General features: G+C 34.8%; 1 protein-coding gene across 1 annotated transcript in view; it reads right to left on the bottom strand.

Moving 5' to 3' along the window:
* LOC139503686 (uncharacterized) overlaps positions 1 to 20951 on the bottom strand; it is a 388876-nt gene that overhangs the window by 200975 nt on the left and 166950 nt on the right. Inside the window, exon 30 of the mRNA XM_071293512.1 lies at positions 6153 to 6349. Coding sequence (XP_071149613.1) covers positions 6153 to 6349 — 197 coding nt within the window. The remainder of the gene's footprint in view (positions 1 to 6152; positions 6350 to 20951) is intronic.

Below are 20951 nucleotides of genomic sequence, written 5' to 3'. Positions count from 1 at the left end.
TTTAGGATTTGCTATATACACGGGTCATAATCAAAGGGATGACACTACTAAATTCTATCATTGTCAAATTGTTGCCTATTGTAGTTTTATTCAGCAATCAGCAAGACTTTCTAAGATAACTAATATAGGACAATGCTGTTGATTAAAAAATACTCCATTCGTGGATAGCCAGGACCTTTTGTTTTCCAAATAATTAATATTACCAATAATTGATAAGTTCCAGGTCGACGGGTTCAAACAGAAAGATTTGAAAGCAAAAAAAACTGTGTATCTTATAATCGACATGACTTTATCAGATGACAATACCAATTACTAAAATAAGGCTTAGGCATAGTTATATGCTTTAACAGTTTAAGTCAGTCACGGACCCGCGATATCACGGGTGTGTACTTGTCCTACTTTAAACATATACAATTGGTACAAATTTGTACTATTACAAATTTGTCCTGGGTCCGGAACAAACTTGTCCTCTTGGCACAATTATGTACCCTACAAGTTGGTCACACAGACTCACACTTGTCCAATACGCCAATCGTTCTCTTGGTACAGTTATGTACCCTACAAGTTGGTCACACAGACTCACACTTGTCCAATACGACACTCGTTCACCTGGTACAATTATGTACCCTACAAGTTGGTCACACAGACTCACACTTGTCCAATACGCCACTCGTTCTCCTGGTACAATTATATACCCTACAAGTTGGTCACACAGACTCACACTTGTCCAAAACGTCACTCGTTCTCCTGGTACAACTGTTTACCTTACAAGTTGGTCACACAGAATCACACTTGTCCAAAACGTCACTCGTTCTCCTGGTACAACTATTTACCTTACAAATTGGTCACACAGTATCACACTTGTCAAGGCCGAAACTACCCTTGAGTCAAGTGAGGCAATTAAGTGAGGCAATTGCCTCACTAAAATTTCGACACTGATTAATTTTTTTTGTACATATATATAAATATAATAGTCATTTCACGGTTGTTCTGTCTCAACCTTAATTTATATAACTTGTCATCATTTCTTTTAAACTATTCTTCCTGGATATAACTGAGCATCTCAACGGGTGATGTTTCTCGATTACATTAACCTAGTAACGATAATCATCATGGATCTTTAGTTAAAAACAGGCTCTTGCAGAAAAAGGAAAAGCGACACTGAAGGTAAAGAAGGAATAATTCTAGTAAACTATTTTTTTGTGAACAAAGTCTGAGTATTACATATAACTTCATTAGGATAAGTAGACTGACAAATCAAGTACTGGTCTTCGGAAGGGGCAGTCCTGTCTGCGTATTCATTTCACGAACTTTAATCTTTCTCTTTACAGATAAATAAAATAAAATATAAATAATATGAAACATGAATGCATGCATGGATTAGCTTTTATCCGTGTTTCTTTAACCTAAGAAATTGAAAGAATAGTAATTCCATATTCCAACTTGATATTATTGAGGAATGGTAGAACCTTTAACACAGGGTTTTGTCTTTACTTATTCGGGACTACGGAATTTCGTTTCTTTATATTCGGGGTTTCGGAATCGGACACCCCCAACCCCTAATTTTAAAGATGATGGAACTGAAATACCACCAACTATTTCCAGAAATAATTTGAAATTACAGAACTACATGTAAACGTCAAAAACTCCATTCCAATTCCCCTGTACCCATATCATATATACCTACTCTATAGATAGAATCATATACATGTATCTTATCTCATTCTATCCCTAGTTTGTCTACTCTTTAATTTGTCAGCATAAAAGCGAGTTTAATATTTTGTAACTGCGACTGTATGATGGTGCTTACAGGAAAGCTTAATTCCCTTTTGCAAACAAAACTGTTACTACCGATGCTGCTACCGAATTGCTGATGGAGAAGGAATAGGAAGAAGACATTGATCATTGTGTTGATGATAATGTGCTACCTTTAGAAACACAGACTGCCCTGAAACGACTGAAAACTTGGAATAGACCATGCATGAGTGGCGAGAGATTGTACGGTCTTGCCATGCTCCATGTTCATCGCGATAAGGATATCAGCAGACCAAATTATGATTCTGAAACGATTTGACTGAACCGGCCATAGACAAATTTGGCAAACTCTACTGAATCGATGTTTGATCTATGTTTTGACAGCAGACTCAAATCAGTGGTATTTGGATGATTATCTTACATATAAATAAAGTTGTTAAAAATTTGGTGTTAGTAATTAAAAGTCTTAAAATATGAAAAATTTATTTAAAAAGTGTCCAAATTCAAAACATTATTAAACTCTCTAAAAATGCCTAGAATGCAGGATTTTACATCATTCATTTCATACTGGCCCTCCAAAACAAATTTTTAGGTTTTTTTAGGGCTATGGATTTTAATGGAGAAAAAAATAATTTGTTTTTGACCCTGAGAAAACAAAATGTTTGTTTCACCCTCAGCTGGCACTATATGTAATGCTAAAATTGAAAGAAAAAAATTGTGTTCGAATTGTCATGAAAGAAAAAAATTGTGTTCGACTTGTCATGAAAGAAAAAAATTGTGTTCGACTTGTCGTGAAAAAAAAGTTTGTTTCTTGCCAAAGGCGAAAAAAAAAGTTTGTCAGAACCCCCCCCCAGAAAATCAAATGGTTGATGCCTAAAAACGTCCGCGTGCAAACCGTGTATATTTGATATTAGGTTAGTAGGGAGGCGGGGCTTATCTCATACACGGTAAGTAGTGAATTAGTAGTGGAGTTACGTCCCTTTATATTCCATATGGAATATATATACAAAGTATGAAGCATCCAGGTCTTCCACCTACTAAAATATAAAGCTTTTAAGAAGTGAACTAACACCGCCGCCGTCGCCGCCGCCGGATCACTTTCCCTATGTCGAGCTTTCTGCAACTAAAGTCGCAGGCTCGACAAAAACGACGATCTTCAAATAAAATGTTCAAATATAATTGTCAAATACGTGAGTAAATACCAACCTAATGCATAAAAACTATATTTTATGTGTACTTTGATTGTATCCAAGAAATGAGGAAAATGTTTCAGTCAATAAAAACCGTGTAAACGAACAGCTTTTAAAAATTGTTTATAATTTGTGTATTGCCGGTTACGCTTCAAAATGTCCATATATATTTGTCAAATACGTGAGAAAATACTAACCATATGCATAACCAGGTGCTCCGCAGGGCGCAGCTTTATACGACCGCAGAGGTCGAACCCTGAACAGTTGGGGCAAGTATGGACAAAACATTCAAGCGTGATACAGCTCTGAATTTGGATTGTGATCAAATTTTTGACATTACATGGTTTTTTTTTACACAAAACAAATGTCAAGATTTTACAAATCAATTAAAGATTTCTTCTTCAAACTTTTTAAATCCAAAATTAAATAGTTGACACAGCATAGGTTTCTGACACAGAATGAATGTGGTCTAATGAACTTAAAAGTTTTTTTTTGCCTTTGAGCAATTCACTATGCTGTTGAATATTAATCCTCTCAAAAAAATGTTTGAAGAAATTTTCTTTTTATTTATGAAATCTGAAATGAGAAAAATTTACCCCCCCCCCCCTTTTTTTCACATCCCCGTTTCCCTTTTTCCAAAACTGATATCAATTCAAATTTCTAATGGAGTTTGCAACAATAACTACTCTTTTAAATACATCATAAAATATTAAAATGTAAAATAAAGTGCTTGTTATCACTGAATGGTAAAGATTGGTTGGTAGTAAAAGTGAATATACATTGTTTATTGTATAAAACAATAAAAAAAACTTCATCAGCAACATTTTATATTGGCAAATTTCCAATGAAGTTATTTACATAAAGTTATTGGCAAATAAAAATAGAAAATGACATCATAGTCATGTCTGGCAAATGTCCAACATACATTATCTAAAAACATTTTAGATAAGATAAGGAAAAAAAGCTTCATCAGCAACATTTTATATTGGCAAATTTCCAATGAAGTTATTTACATAAAGTTATTGGCAAATAAAAATAGAAAATGACATCATAGTCATGTCTGGCAAATTTCCAACATATATTATCAACTACTATTCTATACAAAGAAAGATAACTCCAATTGAAAATTAATTGCTATTGCACAATATTGTGCAATTAGATATTTCTTGCTATTGTGCAATACTGTGCAATTGAAAATTTCTTGCTATTGCACAATACTTGATATTGAATCCTGATTTGGACCAACTTGAAAACTGGGCCCATAATCAAAAATCAAAGTACATATTTAGATAAAGCATATCAAATAAGCCCAAGAATTTAATTTTTGTTAAAATCAAACTTAGTTTAATTTTGGACCCTTTGGACCTTAATATAGACCAATTTGAAAACTGGACCAAAAATTAAGAATCTACATACACAGTTAGATTTGGCATATCAAAGAACCCATTTATTCAATTTTTGATGAAATCAAACAAAGTTTAATTTTGGACCCCCATTTGGACCAACTTGAAAACTAGGCCAATAATTAAAAATCTAAGTACATTTTTAAATTCAGCATATCAAAGAACCCCAAGGATTCAATGTTTGTTAAAATCAAACTAAGTTTAATTTTGGACCCTTTGGACCTTAATGTAGACCAATTTGAAAACGGGACCAAAAATTAAGAATCTACATACATAGTTAGATTCGGCATATCAAAGAACCCCAATTATTCAATTTTTGATGAAATCACACAAAGTTCAATTTTGGACCCTTTGGGCCCCTTATTCCTAAACTGTTAGGACCAAAACTCCCAAAATCAAACCCAACCTTCCTTTTATGGTCATAAACCTTGTGTTTAAATTTCATAGATTTCTATTTACTTATACTAAAGTTATGGTGCATAAACTGTTGTGACCTCAACTCCCAAAATCAATCCCAACCTTCCTTTTGTGGTCATAAACCTTGTGTTAAAATTTCATTGATTTCTATTTACTTATACTAAAGTTATTGTGCGAAAACCAAGAATAATGCTTATTTGGGCCCTTTTTTGGCCCTTAATTCCTAAACTGTTGGAACCAAAACTCCGAAAATCAATCCCAACCTTCCTTTTGTGCTCATAAACCTTGTGTTAAAATTTCATTGATTTCTATTCACTTTTACTAAAGTTAGAGTGCGAAAACTAAAAGTATTCGGACGACGACGACGACGACGACGACGCCGACGACGCCAACGTGATAGCAATATACGACGAAAAAATTTTCAAATTTTGCGGTCGTATAAAAACTACATGTGTATTTTGATTATATTCAATCAAGACATAATGAAAATATTTCACCCAGTAAAAACCTTGTTATTAAACAGCGTTTTAAAATTGTATATACATTGTGTAGTGGTCGGCATCTTTTTCTAATTGTGTTTTCTCGGGGTTTTTTTAATTTTGTACAGATAAATGAAGAAGAATACAATATAAATAGTTTTGTAATTAAATAAGAATGTTGTCCGAAATAACACCTTGATATTAATCGAATAATTCTGTCCATGCCGTATAAAAAAAAAACCTCGGGCGGGGATATGCAAATTAATACGGGTATGAGTATGACATGCATGCCTCCGGGTGTGGGAATTTCTCGCTACATTGAAGACCTGTTGGTGACCTTCTTCTGTTGTTTTTTCTATGGTCGGGTTGTTGTCTCTTTGACACATTCCCCATGTCCATTCTCAATTTTATTTTTTATATTCCCGACAAAAAATGACAATTACAAATTCGTTTATTATGTGTACATGGATGAATATTGTATATCCAATACAACTGTAATTAACTGGTTATATTTATAATCTCAGTCCACAAATTTCTGATGCCCAAGTGATGTTCACGCCATGAACTGCTTGTAATCAATGACGCGTTATCACAGCGACCGATTGATAATAAATTAGACAAATCTGTGTGCCAATTGTGCAAAGTAAATTACAGGTGAATGTTATTTTTATTTATAACTATAAAGCTCTACCGTTAGCCAGTTGTACCTATATAATGAATTGTCAATTATAACATGTATAACTGTTGTCTTCTGCAAAAAGATTGTTGTTCTTTTTTATCTGACTCAGAACTAGATTGGAAAATCCAGTCTATTGGGCTCAGTATAGAGTATAAAGACAAATCAATATATATATAATACATACTCAGTATAGAGTATAAAGACAAATCAATATATATATAGTACATACTTGAACCAACTTGAGTAGTTACTACTGCTGGACTACTGTAAGCACTGAGTGAAGATCCATCATGTAAAGCAACAGCACAGATATATTCTGTCTCTGTCTGTATTCCATCAACAGATGTAAATGTATAAGAGTAGGTTCCTGATGAGACAACAGCATTAGCATTGACAGTCCCATCTGTGCAAAATACATAATACTGCCTGAAATCAAATACATGTGCTTTGAAACAGATCAGAATCTTATATATGAATTTGCTCATTTCTTTAATAAAAGGCAGTAACTGTTATTGAGTGACAATTAATTGGCCCTTAAAAGAACGCTTAGAATAACTGCTTTGAAATAAATTCTATAACTGTAAATTTAGAAACTTTTGCTTGCATTTATTATTTTGATTTTTTTAAGATAGTACATTTACAAAATGAAAAGTTAACTAGATTTGTAATTGCTAGCAATAACGGATGGCACCCTTCCCCCATTGCCAGGTGAGCGGCATCCATTTTGAAAATTCCAAAGTCAAAGAAGGCATCTACAAATGTCTATTAACATTGTTGTAAAATTTCATAAAGTTTGGAGCAATTTGAAATTTTTGAAATTTTTGCTGTTTCCATGGTAACAGTTACCATTTCCAAAATTCCAAAGACAGGTGCCACATTGGTACATGCCATTTTACATATCTATAAAGTTTCATTGGGATTGATGCTATATTCTTCAAGAAAATGTAGCTTTTATGTGTTTTCCCATATGGTCAATGTTAAACTTTCGCCCTGTTTCCATGACAATGGCGGCCATTTTGGAACCTCTTGATATTGCATGCACATCTAGGCATATCAGGTAACACTTCCACAAAGTTTCATCCACTTGGGTCTTATAATGAAGAATTTGGAATTTTGAAAATTTTTCACATTTTTGCAGTTTCCATGGAAACGGCAGCCATCTTGAACCCTTCCATGGTGCCTGCAACTCTTAACCTAAGGGTCCTTAATATAATAGAGTTCCATCAACTTTGGTCCATTGGATATCGAGAAATCTCCTGGACAAAATGTGTGGAAGAAAAATAATAAAAATAATAATAAGAAAAAAAAAAGAAACGTAGAATAACAATACGTCACCCCAACTCCGTTGAGGGTGCCATAAAAACAAAAAGAAACGTAGAATAACAATATGTCACCCAAACTCCGTTTAGGGTGCCATAATAAGAAAAAAAAAAGAAACGTAGAATAACAATACGTCACCCCAACTCCGTTGAGGGTGCCATAATAATAATAAGAAACCGAACAAAAACATAAAGTCCCCAAAACTCCGTTTTGGTGACTTAATAATAATAAAAAGAAAAAAAAGAAACGAACAATAACAAGATGTCACCCCAACTCCGTTGAGGGTGCCATAATAATAACTAGATTTGTAATTGCTAGCAATAACGGATGGCACCCTTCCCCCATTGCCAGGTGAGCGGCAGCCATTTTGAAAAATCCAAAGTCAAAGATAACATATACAAATGCCAATTAACATTTTTGTAAAGTTTCGTCAATTTTGGAGCATTTTGAAATTTTTGAAATTTTTGCTATTTCCATGGTAACGGGTACCATTTCCAAAATTCCAAAGACAGGTGCCACTTTGGGACATGCCATGTAACATATTCATTAAGTTGTAGAAGGTTTGATCTAATATTCTTGCAGGAAATGCAGCTTGAATATGTTTTCCCATTGGGCCAATAATAAACTTTCGCCCTGTTTCCATGACAATGGCGGCCATTTTGGAATTTCCTAATATTGTCACAACACCTAGGCGTACCAAGGAGCATTACCATAAAATTTCATCCAGCTAGGTCTTATAATAAAAGATTTAGAAATTGCATTTTTTTTCACATTTCATCAGTTTCCATGGCAACGGGAGCCATCTTGATGATGCCATACCCCGATTGCACAATTTCATATAGTGGTCTACATTATGGTAAAGTTCCATCAACATTGTTCCAGCCAATTCTGAGAAATAGCATGGACAAAATGTGTGGAAGAATAAATAAAATAACTAGATTTGTCATTGCAAGCAATAGCGGATGGCACCCTTTCCCCATTGCCAGGCCAGCGGCAGCCATTTAGAAAATTTTTGCTGTTTCCATGGCAACGGCGGCCATTTTGAAAATTCGAAACTCAAAAGTTAAGTCTACATAAGCTAGGCAAAATTTGTTATAAGTTTCATTAAATTTAAAGCATTTTGAAGTTTTTCATAATTTTGCTGTTCCCATGGTAACGGCGGCCATTTAGAATATTCCAAAGTCAAACCCCCGCTGCAACTTTTTCCCTCCATAATCATATATACCATCCTTTACCATTTAATGTCTCTAGAATAAATTTACCATTGATGTTCTGGAATGTTCTGTGAAAATTCAAAGTTTTGACCTTTTTGCATTGTTTTCATGGTAACAACAGATATTTTGGAAATTCCAACGCCAAATTCCACATCTTCCAATGTTGCTCATCGTTACTGTGAAGTTTCATTAAGTTTTGAGCATTTTGATATTTTTGAAATTTTTGGTTTAGTTTCCATGGCAACATAGTAGGTCCAATGTGTGCCAAAATCACCCAACACCTGTATATAGTGGGCACCTACATTGTATTAAAATATGATGATTCTGAGTGTAAGCATATTCAAACAGTTCACCAAAACAAAAAACAGAAATTTTTCACATTTGTTTCGTTTCCATGGCAACGGCAGCCATCTTGATGATGCCATACCTCACTGCACTATTCAATGTGGTGGTCAACATTATGGTATAGTTCCATCAATATTGTTTAAGCCAATTCTGAGAAATAGTATGGACAAAAAAGTGTGGAAGAATAAATATAATAAAAATAAGACAAAAAGAAACGAACAATAACAATATGTCACCCCAACTCCGTTGAGGGTGCCATAATAATAATAAGAAAAAAAAAAGAAACGTAGAATAACAATACGTCACCCCAACTCCGTTGAGGGTGCCATAATAAGAAAAAAAGAAACGTAGAATAACAATATGTCACCCAAACTCCGTTTAGGGTGCCATAACTAGAATTGCCATTGCAAGCAATAGCGGATGTCACCCTTCCCCCAATTGCCACTAAGCGGCAGCCATTTCAAAAACTTTTAACAGTGAATGCACATATGTGCATTGCAGTACATCTTTCTGTAAATTTTCAGTACATTCAGAGCATTTTAGAAAATTTCACATTTTTGCTGTTTCCATGGCAACGGCAGCCATTTTGAAAATTCCGAAGTCAAAAGTCTCATCTATACATGCAAGTGAACAATAATATCAAGTTTCATTAAGTTTGGAGCATTTTGAAAATATTTGACATTTCCGCAGTTTCCATGGCAACGGTGGCCATTTTGGAAATTCCAACTTCAAAAGTCTTATTCAGACTTATCAGTGTACAATCATATTAAGTTTCATCAATTTTGGAGCATTTTGAATTTTTTGAATTTTTTGACATTTGGGATGGTTCCTATGGCAACAGAGACCGTTCCCAAAATTGAATGGCATATACCACATTGGTACATGGGAGGGACCATACCATCAAAGTTTCAATCAATTTGACCTACCATTTTAAGAAAGTAAATGCCACTTAAAGGTTTTTGGACCATTTTGACCTGTTTTGCATTGTTTCCATGGTAACGGCAGACATTTTCGATATTGCAACACCAAATTCCACATCTATCAATGTTGCTCATCATTACTGTGAAGTTTTATAAAATTTGGAGCATTTCCATATTTTTGAAATATTTGGTGTAGTATCCATGGCAACATAGCAGTTCCAATGATTGCCAAAATCATCCAAAACCAGTATATGCCCGGCACCTACATTGTATCAAAATATAATGATTCTAAGTTAAAGCATTTCCAAATAATTCATCAAAACCAAAAACTGGAATTTTCCATTATTTTTCGGTTTCCATGGTGATGGCAGCCATTTTTTAGTTCCAAAGTTGCACTGCAACTGGAAAGTCAGGGTTCCTTGTTATAGTGCACCATCATTTAGATTGGTTCCTTTGGCTCTGAGAAAACCGCCGGACAAAACTAGGTGGAAGAAAAATAATAATAACTAGAATTGCCATTGCAAGCAATAGCGGATGTCACCCTTCCCCCCATTGCCACTAAGTTGCAGCCATTTCAGAATCGTTTAACAGTGAATGCACATATATGCATGGCAATACATCTTTCTGTAAATTTTCAGTACATTCACAGCATTTTAAAAATTTCACATTTCTGCCGTTTCCATGGCAACGGCAGCCATTTTGAAAATTTCAAAGTCAAAAGCCTCATCATTACTTGTCAGTTAACAATAATATCAAGTTTGATTAAGTTCAAAGCATTTAGAGAATTTTTGACTTTTTTGCAGTTTCCATGGCAACGGTGGCCATTTTGGAAATTCCAAAGTCAAAAGTCTCATCCAGACTTGGCAGTCAACAATAATATTAAGTTTCATCAATTTTGGACCATTTTGAAATTTTTGAAATATTTGATCCTGTATCCATGGTAACAGAAGAGTTCCAATGATTGTCAAAATCATTCAAAAGCTGTATAAGGTGGACAACTATATGGTGTAAAAATTTGATGATTTCAAGTTCTAGCATACCAAAATTATTTACCAAACCCTGAGGTTTTTAGAGCATTTTGACACTTATGCACTGTTTCCATGGCAACGGCAGACATTTTGGAAATTCCAATGCCAAATTACGCTTCTACCAAAGTTGCTCATCGTTACTATGAAGTTTCAAAAAATTTGGAGCATTTTGAAATTTTTGAAATTTTTGGGGTAGTTTCCATGGCAACATAGTGGTTCCAATGATTGCCAATATCATCCAAAACCAATATATGGCTGGAACCTACATTGTGATAAAATATGATGATTCTGAGTTTAAGCATCTCTAAATTATTCACAAAACCAAAAACTGGAATTTTTCGCAATTGTTCCGTTTCCATGGAAACGGCAGCCATTTTTTATGGTCTTAGACCCTACTGCAACCCGAAATTTTGTGTTCCTCCTTATAGTGAATTATCATTAAGATTGGTTCCATTTTACTCCAAAAAACCTGTCGGACAAAAAAAGGTGGAAGAATAATAATAACTAGAATTGCCATTGCAAGCAATAGCGGATGTCACCCTTCCCCCAATTGCCACTAAGCGGCAGCCATTTCAAAATTGTTTAACAGTGAATGCACATATATGCATTGCAGTACATCATTCTGTAAATTTTCAGTACATTGAGAGCATTTTAGAAAATTTCACATTTTTGCTGTTTCCATGGCAACGGCAGCCATTTTGAAAATTCCAAAGTCAAAAGTCTCATCTATACATGCAAGTTAACAATAATATTAAGTTTCATAAAGTTTGGAGCATTTTGAAAATATTTGACTTTTTGCGCAGTTTCCATGGCAACGGTGGCCATTTTGGAAATTCCAACTTCAAAAGTCTCATTCAGACTTGTCAGTGTACAATCCTATTAAGTTTCATCAATTTTGGAGCATTTTGAAATTTTTGAAATTTTTGACATTTGGGATGGTTCCTATGGCAACAGAGACCGTTCCCAAAATTGAATGGCATATACCACATTAGTACATGGGAGGGACCATACCATCAAAGTTTCAATCAATTTGACCTACCATTTTAAGAAAGTAAATGCCACTTGAAGGTTTTTGGACCATTTTGACCTGTTTTGCATTGTTTCCATAGTAACGGCAGACATTTTCGAAATTGCAACACCAAATTCCACATGTACCAATGTTGCTCATCATTACTGTGAAGTTTTATAAAATTTGGAGCATTTCCATATTTTTGAAATTTTTGGTGTAGTATCCATGGCAACATAGCAGTTCCAATGATTGCCAAAATCATCCAAAACCAGTATATGCCCGGCACCTACATTGTATCAAAATATAATGATTCTAAGTTAAAGCATTTCCAAATAATTCATCAAAACCAAAAACTGGAATTTTCCATTATTTTTCGGTTTCCATGGTGATGGCAGCCATTTTTTAGTTCCAAAGTTGCACTGCAACTGGAAAGTCAGGGTTCCTTGTTATAGTGCACCATCATTCAGATTGGTTCCTTTGGCTCTGAGAAAACTGCCGGACAAAACTAGGTGGAAGAATAATAATAACTAGAATTGCTATTGCAAGCAATAGCGGATGTCACCCTTCCCCCCATTGCCACTAAGCGGCAGCCATTTCAAAAACTTTTAAGAGTGAATGCACATATTTGCATGGCTATACATTTTTCTGTAAATTTTTCTGTAAATTTTCAGTACATTTAGATCATTTTTAAAGATATGACATTTTTGCTGTTTCCATGGCAACGGCAGCCATTTTGAAAGTTTCAAAGTCAAAAGTCTCATCTATACATGCCAGTTTACAATATTATTAAGTTTCATTAAGTTTGGAGCATTTAGAAAATATTTGACATTTTTCCAGTTTCCATGGCAACGGTAGCCATTTTGGAAATTCCAACTTCAAAAGTTTCATGCAGACTTGAGAGTCAACAATCATAGTAAGTTTCATTACTTTTTGAGCATTTTTAAATTTTTGAAATTTTTGACATTTTGGCTGGTTTCTATGGTTACACAAACAATTCCAAATTTCTAATGGCAGATACCACATTGGTACATGGGAGGGAACATACCATCAGAGTTTCAATGGATTTGACCTACCCTTTTAAGAAAGTAAATGCCACTTTTAGGTGTTTTTGGACCATTTTGACCATTTTTGCATTGTTTCCATGGTAACGGCAACCATTTTGGAAATTCCAACGCAAAATTCCACCTCTACCAATGTTGCTTATCGTTACTGTGAAATTTTATAAAATTTGGAGCATTTCCATGATTTGGAAATTTTTGGTGTAGTATCCATGGCAACATAGCAGTTCCAATGATTGCCAAAATCATCCCAAAACCAGTATATGCCCGGCACCTACATTGTATCAAAACATAATGATTCTAAGTTAAAGCATTTCCAAATCATTCATCAAAACCAAAAACTGGAATTTTCCATTATTTTTCGGTTTCCATGGTGATGGCAGCCATTTTTTAGTTCCAAAGTTGCACTGCAACTGGAAAGTCAGGGTTCCTTGTTATAGTGCACCATCATTCAGATTGGTTCCTTTGGCTCTGAGAAAACTGCCGGACAAAACTAGGTGGAAGAAAAATAATAATAATAATAATAATAATAGTGAAAAAGAAACAGAGGAATAGCAATATGTCACCCGACATTGTCGATCGGGTGACATAATAACTAGAATTGCCATTGCAAGCAATAGCTGATGTCACCCTTCCCCTCATTGCCACTAAGCGGCAGCCATTTCAAAACAACTTAACAGTGAATGCAGATCTATGAATTGCGATATATCTTTCTGTAAATTTTCAATACAATAACAGCATTTGCCAAAAGTTTCACATTTCTGCTGTTTCCATGGCAATGGCAGCCATTTTGAAAATTCCAAAGTCCAAAGTCTCATCCATACATGCCAGTTGACAATAATATTAAGTTTGATTAAGTTTGGAGCATTTTGAAAATATTTAACATTTCTGCAGTTTCCATGGCAACCGCCGCCATTTTGGAAATTCCAACTCCAAAATTCTCATGCAGACTTGACAGTCAACAATCATACTAAGTTTCAATATTTTTTGAGCATTTTGAAATTTTAGAAATTTTTGACATTTTGGCTGGTTTCTATGGTAACACAGACCATTCCAAATTTCTAATGGCAGATTCCACATTGGTACATGGGAGGGAACATACCATAAGAGTTTCAATGGATTTGACCTACCATTTTAAGGAAGTAAATGCCCCTTTTTAAGGTTTTTAAAGCGTTTTGACCATTTTTGCCTTGTTTCCATGGTAACACAAGACATTTTCGAAATTCCAACGCCAAATTCCACATCTACCAAAGTTGCTCATCGTTATGCTTAAGTTTAAAAAAATTTGGAGCATTTTGATATTTTGGAAATTTTTGGTGTAGTTTCCATGACAACATAGTAGTTCCAATGATTGCCAAAATCATCCAAAACCAGTATATGCCCGGCACCTACATTGTATCAAAATATAATGATTCTGAGTTTAAGCATCTCCAAATTATTCACCAAAACCCAAAAATTTAATTTTTCACATTTGTTCCGTTTCCATGGTAACGGCAGCCATTTTTAATGGTCTTATGACCTACTGCAACCCGGAATTTTGTGATCCTCATTATAGTCAACTATCATTAAGATTGGTTCCATTGTCTCCAAGAAAACTGCCGGACAAAATCATTGGAAGAATAATAATAATAATAGTAAAGAAACAGAGGAAAAGCAATATGTCACCCGACATTGTCGATCGGGTGACATAACTAGATTTGCCATTGCAAGCAATAGCGGATGGCACCCTTCCCCTATTGCCAGGTGAGCGGCAGCCATTTTGAAAATTCCAAAGTCAAAGATTGCATCTACAGATGTGTATTAACATTGTTGTAACGTTTCATTAATTTTGGAGCATTTTGAAATTTTTGAAATTTTTGCTATTTCCATGGTAACGGGTACCATTTCTAAAATTCCAAAAACAGGTGCCACTTTGGGACATGCCATGTTACATATCTATAAAGTTTCATTGGGATTGATGCTATATTCTTCAAGAAAATGCATCTTTAATGTATTTTCCGATAGGGCCAATGTTAAACTTTCGCCCTGTTTCCATGACAATGGCGGCCATTTTGGAATTTTCTTATATTGTCACAACATCTAGGCATACCGAGGAACATTACCACTAAGTTTCATCCAGGTAGGTCTTATAATGAAAGATTTAAAATTTGCATTTTTTTTCACATTTGATCAGTTTCCATGGCAACGGCGGCCATTTTTTACCATTCCAATGTCTCTTGCACAACTTAACATGGCGGTTCATATTATGGTATAGTTCCATCAACATTGGTCTGACCAATTCTGAGAAATAGTATGGACAAAATGTGTGGAAGAATAAAAATAACTAGAATTGCCATTGCAAGCAATAGCGGATGTCACCCTTCCCCCAATGGCCACTAAGCGGCAGCCATTTCATAATTGTTTAACAGTGAATGCACATATATGCATCGCAGTACATCTTTCTGTAAATTTTCAGTACATTGAGAGCATTTTAGAAAATTTCACATTTTTGCTGTTTCCATGGCAACGGCAGCCATTTTGAAAATTCCGAAGTCAAAAGTCTCATCTATACATGCAAGTTAACAATAATATTAAGTTTCATAAAGTTTGGAGCATTTTGAAAATATTTGACATTTCCGCAGTTTCCATGGCAACGGTGGCCATTTTGGAAATTCCAACTGCAAAAGTCTCATCCAGACTTGCCAGTCTACAAAAATATTAAGTTTCATCAAATTTGGAGCATTTTGAAATTTTTGACATTTGGGATGGTTCCTATGGCAACAGAGACCATTCCCAAAATTGAATGGCATATACCACATTGGTACATGGGAGGGACCATACCATCAACGTTTCAATCCATTTGACCTACCATTTTAAGAAAGTAAATTGCACTTAAAGGTTTTTGGACCATTTTGACCTGTTTTGCATTGTTTCCATGGTAACGGCAGACATTTTCGATATTGCAACACCAAATTCCACATCTACCAATGTTGCTCATCATTACTGTGAAGTTTTATAAAATTTGGAGGATTTCCATATTTTGGAAATTTTTGGTGTAGTATCCATGGCAACATAGCAGTTCCAATGATTGCCAAAATCATCCAAAACCAGTATATGCCCGGCACCTACATTGTATCAAAATATAATGATTCTAAGTTAAAGCATTTCCAAATATTTCATCAAAACCAAAAACTGGAATTTTCCATTATTTTTCGGTTTCCATGGTGATGGCAGCCATTTTTTAGTTCCACAAAGTTGCACTGCAACTGGTAAGTCAGGGTTCCTTGTTATAGTGCACCATCATTCAGATTGGTTCCTTTGGCTCTGAGAAAACTGCCGGACAAAACTAGGTGGAAGAATAATAATAATAATAATAATAATAATAGTGAAAAAGAAACAGAGGAATAGCAATATGTCACCCGACATTGTCGATCGGGTGACATAATAATAATAATAATAAAAAGAAAAAAAAGAAACGAACAATAACAAGATGTCACCCCAACTCCGTTGAGGGTGCCATAATAAGAAAAAAAAGAAACGTAGAATAACAATACGTCACCCCAACTCCGTTGAGGGTGCCATAATAATAATAATAATAGTGAAAAAGAAACAGAGGAATAGCAATATGTCACCCGACATTGTCGATCGGGTGACATAATAATAGTGAAAAAGAAACAGAGGAATAGCAATATGTCACCCGACATTGTCGATCGGGTGACATAATAATAATAAGAAAAAAAAGAAACGTAGAATAACAATACGTCACCCCAACTCCGTTGAGGGTGCCATAATAAGAAAAAAAAGAAACGTAGAATAACAATACGTCACCCCAACTCCGTTGAGGGTGCCATAATAATAAGAAAAAAAGAAACGAACAATAACAATATGTCACCCCAACTCCGTTGAGGGTGCCATAATAATACGAAAAGCGAATTAAAGTTTTTTCTTTCATAAATTCAATGGAGACGATACGTGTATTGGTTGATTGATGGTTTGTGATCATGATTGATCAATCAATCAATTGATCGATCGTTTGATTGATTGATTAATCGAATGATTGACAGTTTGTAAAAATAGCGATGGGACGTTTATTTCGGATTCTGCACTTGATTGATTACTTGTTTGATATCAACACTTGATTGATTGATCGATCGATCAATCTGTAATCATGATTTAATCCATGTGATCATGATTTGATCACTCTGATCATGATTTGGTTGATTGATCAATACTTTCTAATGATTGACAGTTTGTAAAAATAGCGATGGGACGTTTATTTCGGATTCTGCAATTGATTGATTACTTGTCTGATATCAACACTTGATAGATTGATCGATCGATCAATCTCTAATCATGATTTAATCAATGTGATCATGATTTGATCACTCTGATCATGATTTGGTTGATTGATCAATACTTTCTATAGCCGAAAATGACATATTTTGCATGGTTTTTTTCTTCATTTTCTATATGTTTCGTGCTGTTCAGTGACAAATATCTCACGCACAATTGTACATGTAGTATTGAGAACAACTCTTACATCCGAAAAAAAAATGAATTGCGACTGAGTTATTCTAACACTAGATTTGCTATTGCTAGCAATAGCTGAGGATGGCACCCCGTACTGCACATGGTCACAGTAGCATCAATACTTATGAGTGTACAAAAGTCAAATATCTATTATACATGTGGGAATCAGCATTTCTTCACACACACGACAACACCCCCCCCCCCCCCCCCATTTTTTTTCTCTTCCGTTGAATACGTTTCAGTTCTATACATAGTTTGGGAATCCTTTTAAATCTAAAATTAGACATGCGCGCAAGTAGGAAGGTGGTGTCACGTGATACTCAAGGATATTATCGTGGACTTAGCATATTAATATTCTTTCTAGAGGGGACGTTGGACAGACAACACGTGTATATATTGACGGAGCGGCGTACTAACTGTTCAATTTATTCTTCAATAGCTCGCGTATCACACAATACATGTAACTTATCGTGTACAATTAAATTACATGTTTATCGATTGATTTCAGCTAATGTGTAGATTTTAACAGGTGTGTCATTCACGGATATGTACTTTAACGCAAGTGAAGAAATGTCAGTAATATGTACTCTGAGTGTTTCTCATTCTCTCGGTGGCGATTTTCTCTTAAAAGCGCGATTTTTGTATAGAAAAGAAGCACGTTAAATAAAATACATATTTTTATTCTAGCATATTCTAGTACAGGTTAGCAGTACAGCATTACGTGCACATACTCCTGATTACGATATGCATGGAATTGTTGTTATATTTTTAAAAAAAATGCAGCTTAAGAGTGTTTTCCCGTAGGGTCAATGTTAAACTTTTGTCCAGTTTCCATGGCAATGGCGGCCATTTTGGAATTTCCTAATATGGTCATAACATGTAGGCATACCAATATATCATCTAATGTCTCTAGAACAAATTTAACATTGATGTTCTGGAATGTTCTGTGAAAATTCAAAGTGTTGACATTTTTGCATTGTTTCCATGGTAATAACGGATATTTTGGAAATTCCAACGCCAAATTCCACATCTTCCAATGTTGCTCATCGTTACTGTGAAGTTTCATGAAGTTCGGAGCATTTTGAGATTTTTGAAATTTTTGGTGTTGTTTCCATGGCAACATAGTAGTTCGAATGAGTGCCAAAATCATCCAAACACCTGTATATAGTGGGCACCTACATTGTATTAAAATATAATGGTTCTGAGTTAAAGCCTATCCAAATAGTTCACCAAAACAAAAAACGGGATTTTTTCACATTTGTTTCGTTTCCATGGCAACGGGAGCCATCTTGATGGTGCCATATCCCACTGCACTATAGAATGTGGTGGTCTACATTATGGTATAGTTCCATCAATATTGTTCAAGCCAATTCCGAGAAATAGAATGGACAAAAAAGTGTGGAAGAATAAATATAACTAGATTTGCCATTGCAAGCAATAGCGGATGTCACCCTTCCCGCCATTGCCACTAAGTGGCAGCCATTTCAACAATTTTAAACAGTGATTTTACATATATGCATGATAATTCATCTTTCTACAAATTTTCAGAACATTTGAAGCATTATAAAATTTTTGAAATTTTTGATGTTTCCATGGCAACGGCAGCCATTTTGGAAATTCCAACTTCAAATTCTGCTTCAACACATGACAGTCAACATCATTGGGAAGTTTCATTAAGTTTAAAGCATTTTGATTTTTTTTTAAATTTTTGCTAGTGTATCCATGGTAACAGAAGAGTTCCAATGATTGTCAAAATCATTCAAAACCTGTATACAGTGGACAACTATATTGTGTAAAAGTTTGATGATTTCAAGCTCAAGCATACTAAAATTATTCACCAAATCCTGAAGTTTTTAGATCATTTTGACACTTATGCACTGTTTCCATGGTAACGGCAGACATTTTGGAAATTCCAACGCCAAATTACGCATGTACCAATGTTGCTCATCGTTACTATGAAGTTTCAAAAAATTCGGAGCATTTTGATATTTTTGAAATTTTTGGTGTAGTTTCCATGGCAACATAGTAGTTCCAATGACTGCCAAAATCATCCAAAACCAGTATATGGCCGGCACCTACATTGTATCAAAATATAATGATTCTGAGTTTAAGCATGTCCAAATAATTCACCAAAACCAAAAAATGGAATTTTTCACAATTGTTCCGTTTCCATGGTAACGGCAGCCATTTTTTATGGTCTTAGACCCTACTGCAACCCGAAATTTTGTGTTCCTCATTATAGTTAACTATCATTAACATTGGTTCCATTGGCTCCAAAAAAACTGCGGGACAAAATTAGGTGGAAGAATAATAATAATAATAATAAAAAAAAGAAACGGAGGAAAAGCAATATGTCACCCGACATTGTCGATCGGGTGACATAACTAGAATTGCCATTGCAAGCAATAGCGGATGTCACCCTTCCCCCCAATTGCCACTAAGCGGCAGCCATTTCAAAAACTTTTAACAGTGAATGCACATATTTGCATGGCTATGCATTTTTCTGTAAATTTTCAGTACATTTAGATCATTTTTAAAAACATGACATTTTTGCTGTTTCCATGGCAACGGCAGCCATTTTGAAATTTTCAAAGTCAAAAGTCTCATCTATACATGCCAGTTTACAATAATATTAAGTTTCATTAAGTTTGGAGCATTTTGAAAATATTTGACAAATTTTCCAGTTTCCATGGCAACGGTAGCCATTTTAGAAATTCCAACTTCAAAAGTCTCATCCAAACTTGCCAGTCTACAATCATATTAAGTTTCATCAATTTTTGACATTTTGAAACTTTTGAAATTTTTGACATTTTGATTGGTTCCTATGGCAACAGAGACCATTCCCAAAATTTAATGGCATATACCACATTGGTACATGGGACGGACCATACCATCAAAGTTTCGATCCATTTGACCTACTATATTAAGAAAGTTAATGCCACTTTAAGGTTTTTGGACCATTTTGACCTGTTTTGCATTGTTTCCATGGTAACGGCAGACATTTTCAAAATTCCAACGCCAAATTCCACATCTTACAATGTTGCTCATCGTTACTGTGAAGTTTTATAAAATTTGGAGCATTTCCATATTTTGGAAATTTTTGGTGTAGTATCCATGGCAACATAGCAGTTCCAATGATTGCCAAAATCATCCCAAAGCAGTATATAGTGGGCACCTACATTGTATTAAAATCTAAAGATTTTAAGGTTAAGCATTCTCAAACAATTCACCTAACTCTAAAATTATATTTTTTCACCATTTTTCAGTTTCCATGGTGATGGCAGCCATTTTTTTAGTGCCAATATTAAAAAGCAACAGGAAAGTCAGGGTTCCTTGTTATAGTGCACCATCATTCAGATTGGTTCCTTTGGCTCTGAGAAAGCGGGCGGACAAAATTAGGTGGAAGAAAAATAATAATAATAATAATACGGAAAAAGAAACAGAGGAAAAGCAATATGTCACCCGACATTGTCGATCGGGTGACATAACTAGAATTGCCATTGCAAGCAATAGCGGATGTCACCCTTCCCCCTATTGCCACTAAGCGGCAGCCATTTGAAAATTGTTGAACAGTGAATGCACATATATGCATGGCAATACATCTTTCTGTAAATTTTCAGTACAT

The sequence above is a fragment of the Mytilus edulis genome, chromosome 14 (assembly GCF_963676685.1).
Source record: "Mytilus edulis chromosome 14, xbMytEdul2.2, whole genome shotgun sequence".
Lineage (NCBI taxonomy): Eukaryota > Metazoa > Mollusca > Bivalvia > Mytilida > Mytilidae > Mytilus > Mytilus edulis.
Note: the sequence above shows the minus strand (reverse complement) of the source record. Positions and strands in the feature narration are given on the sequence as shown.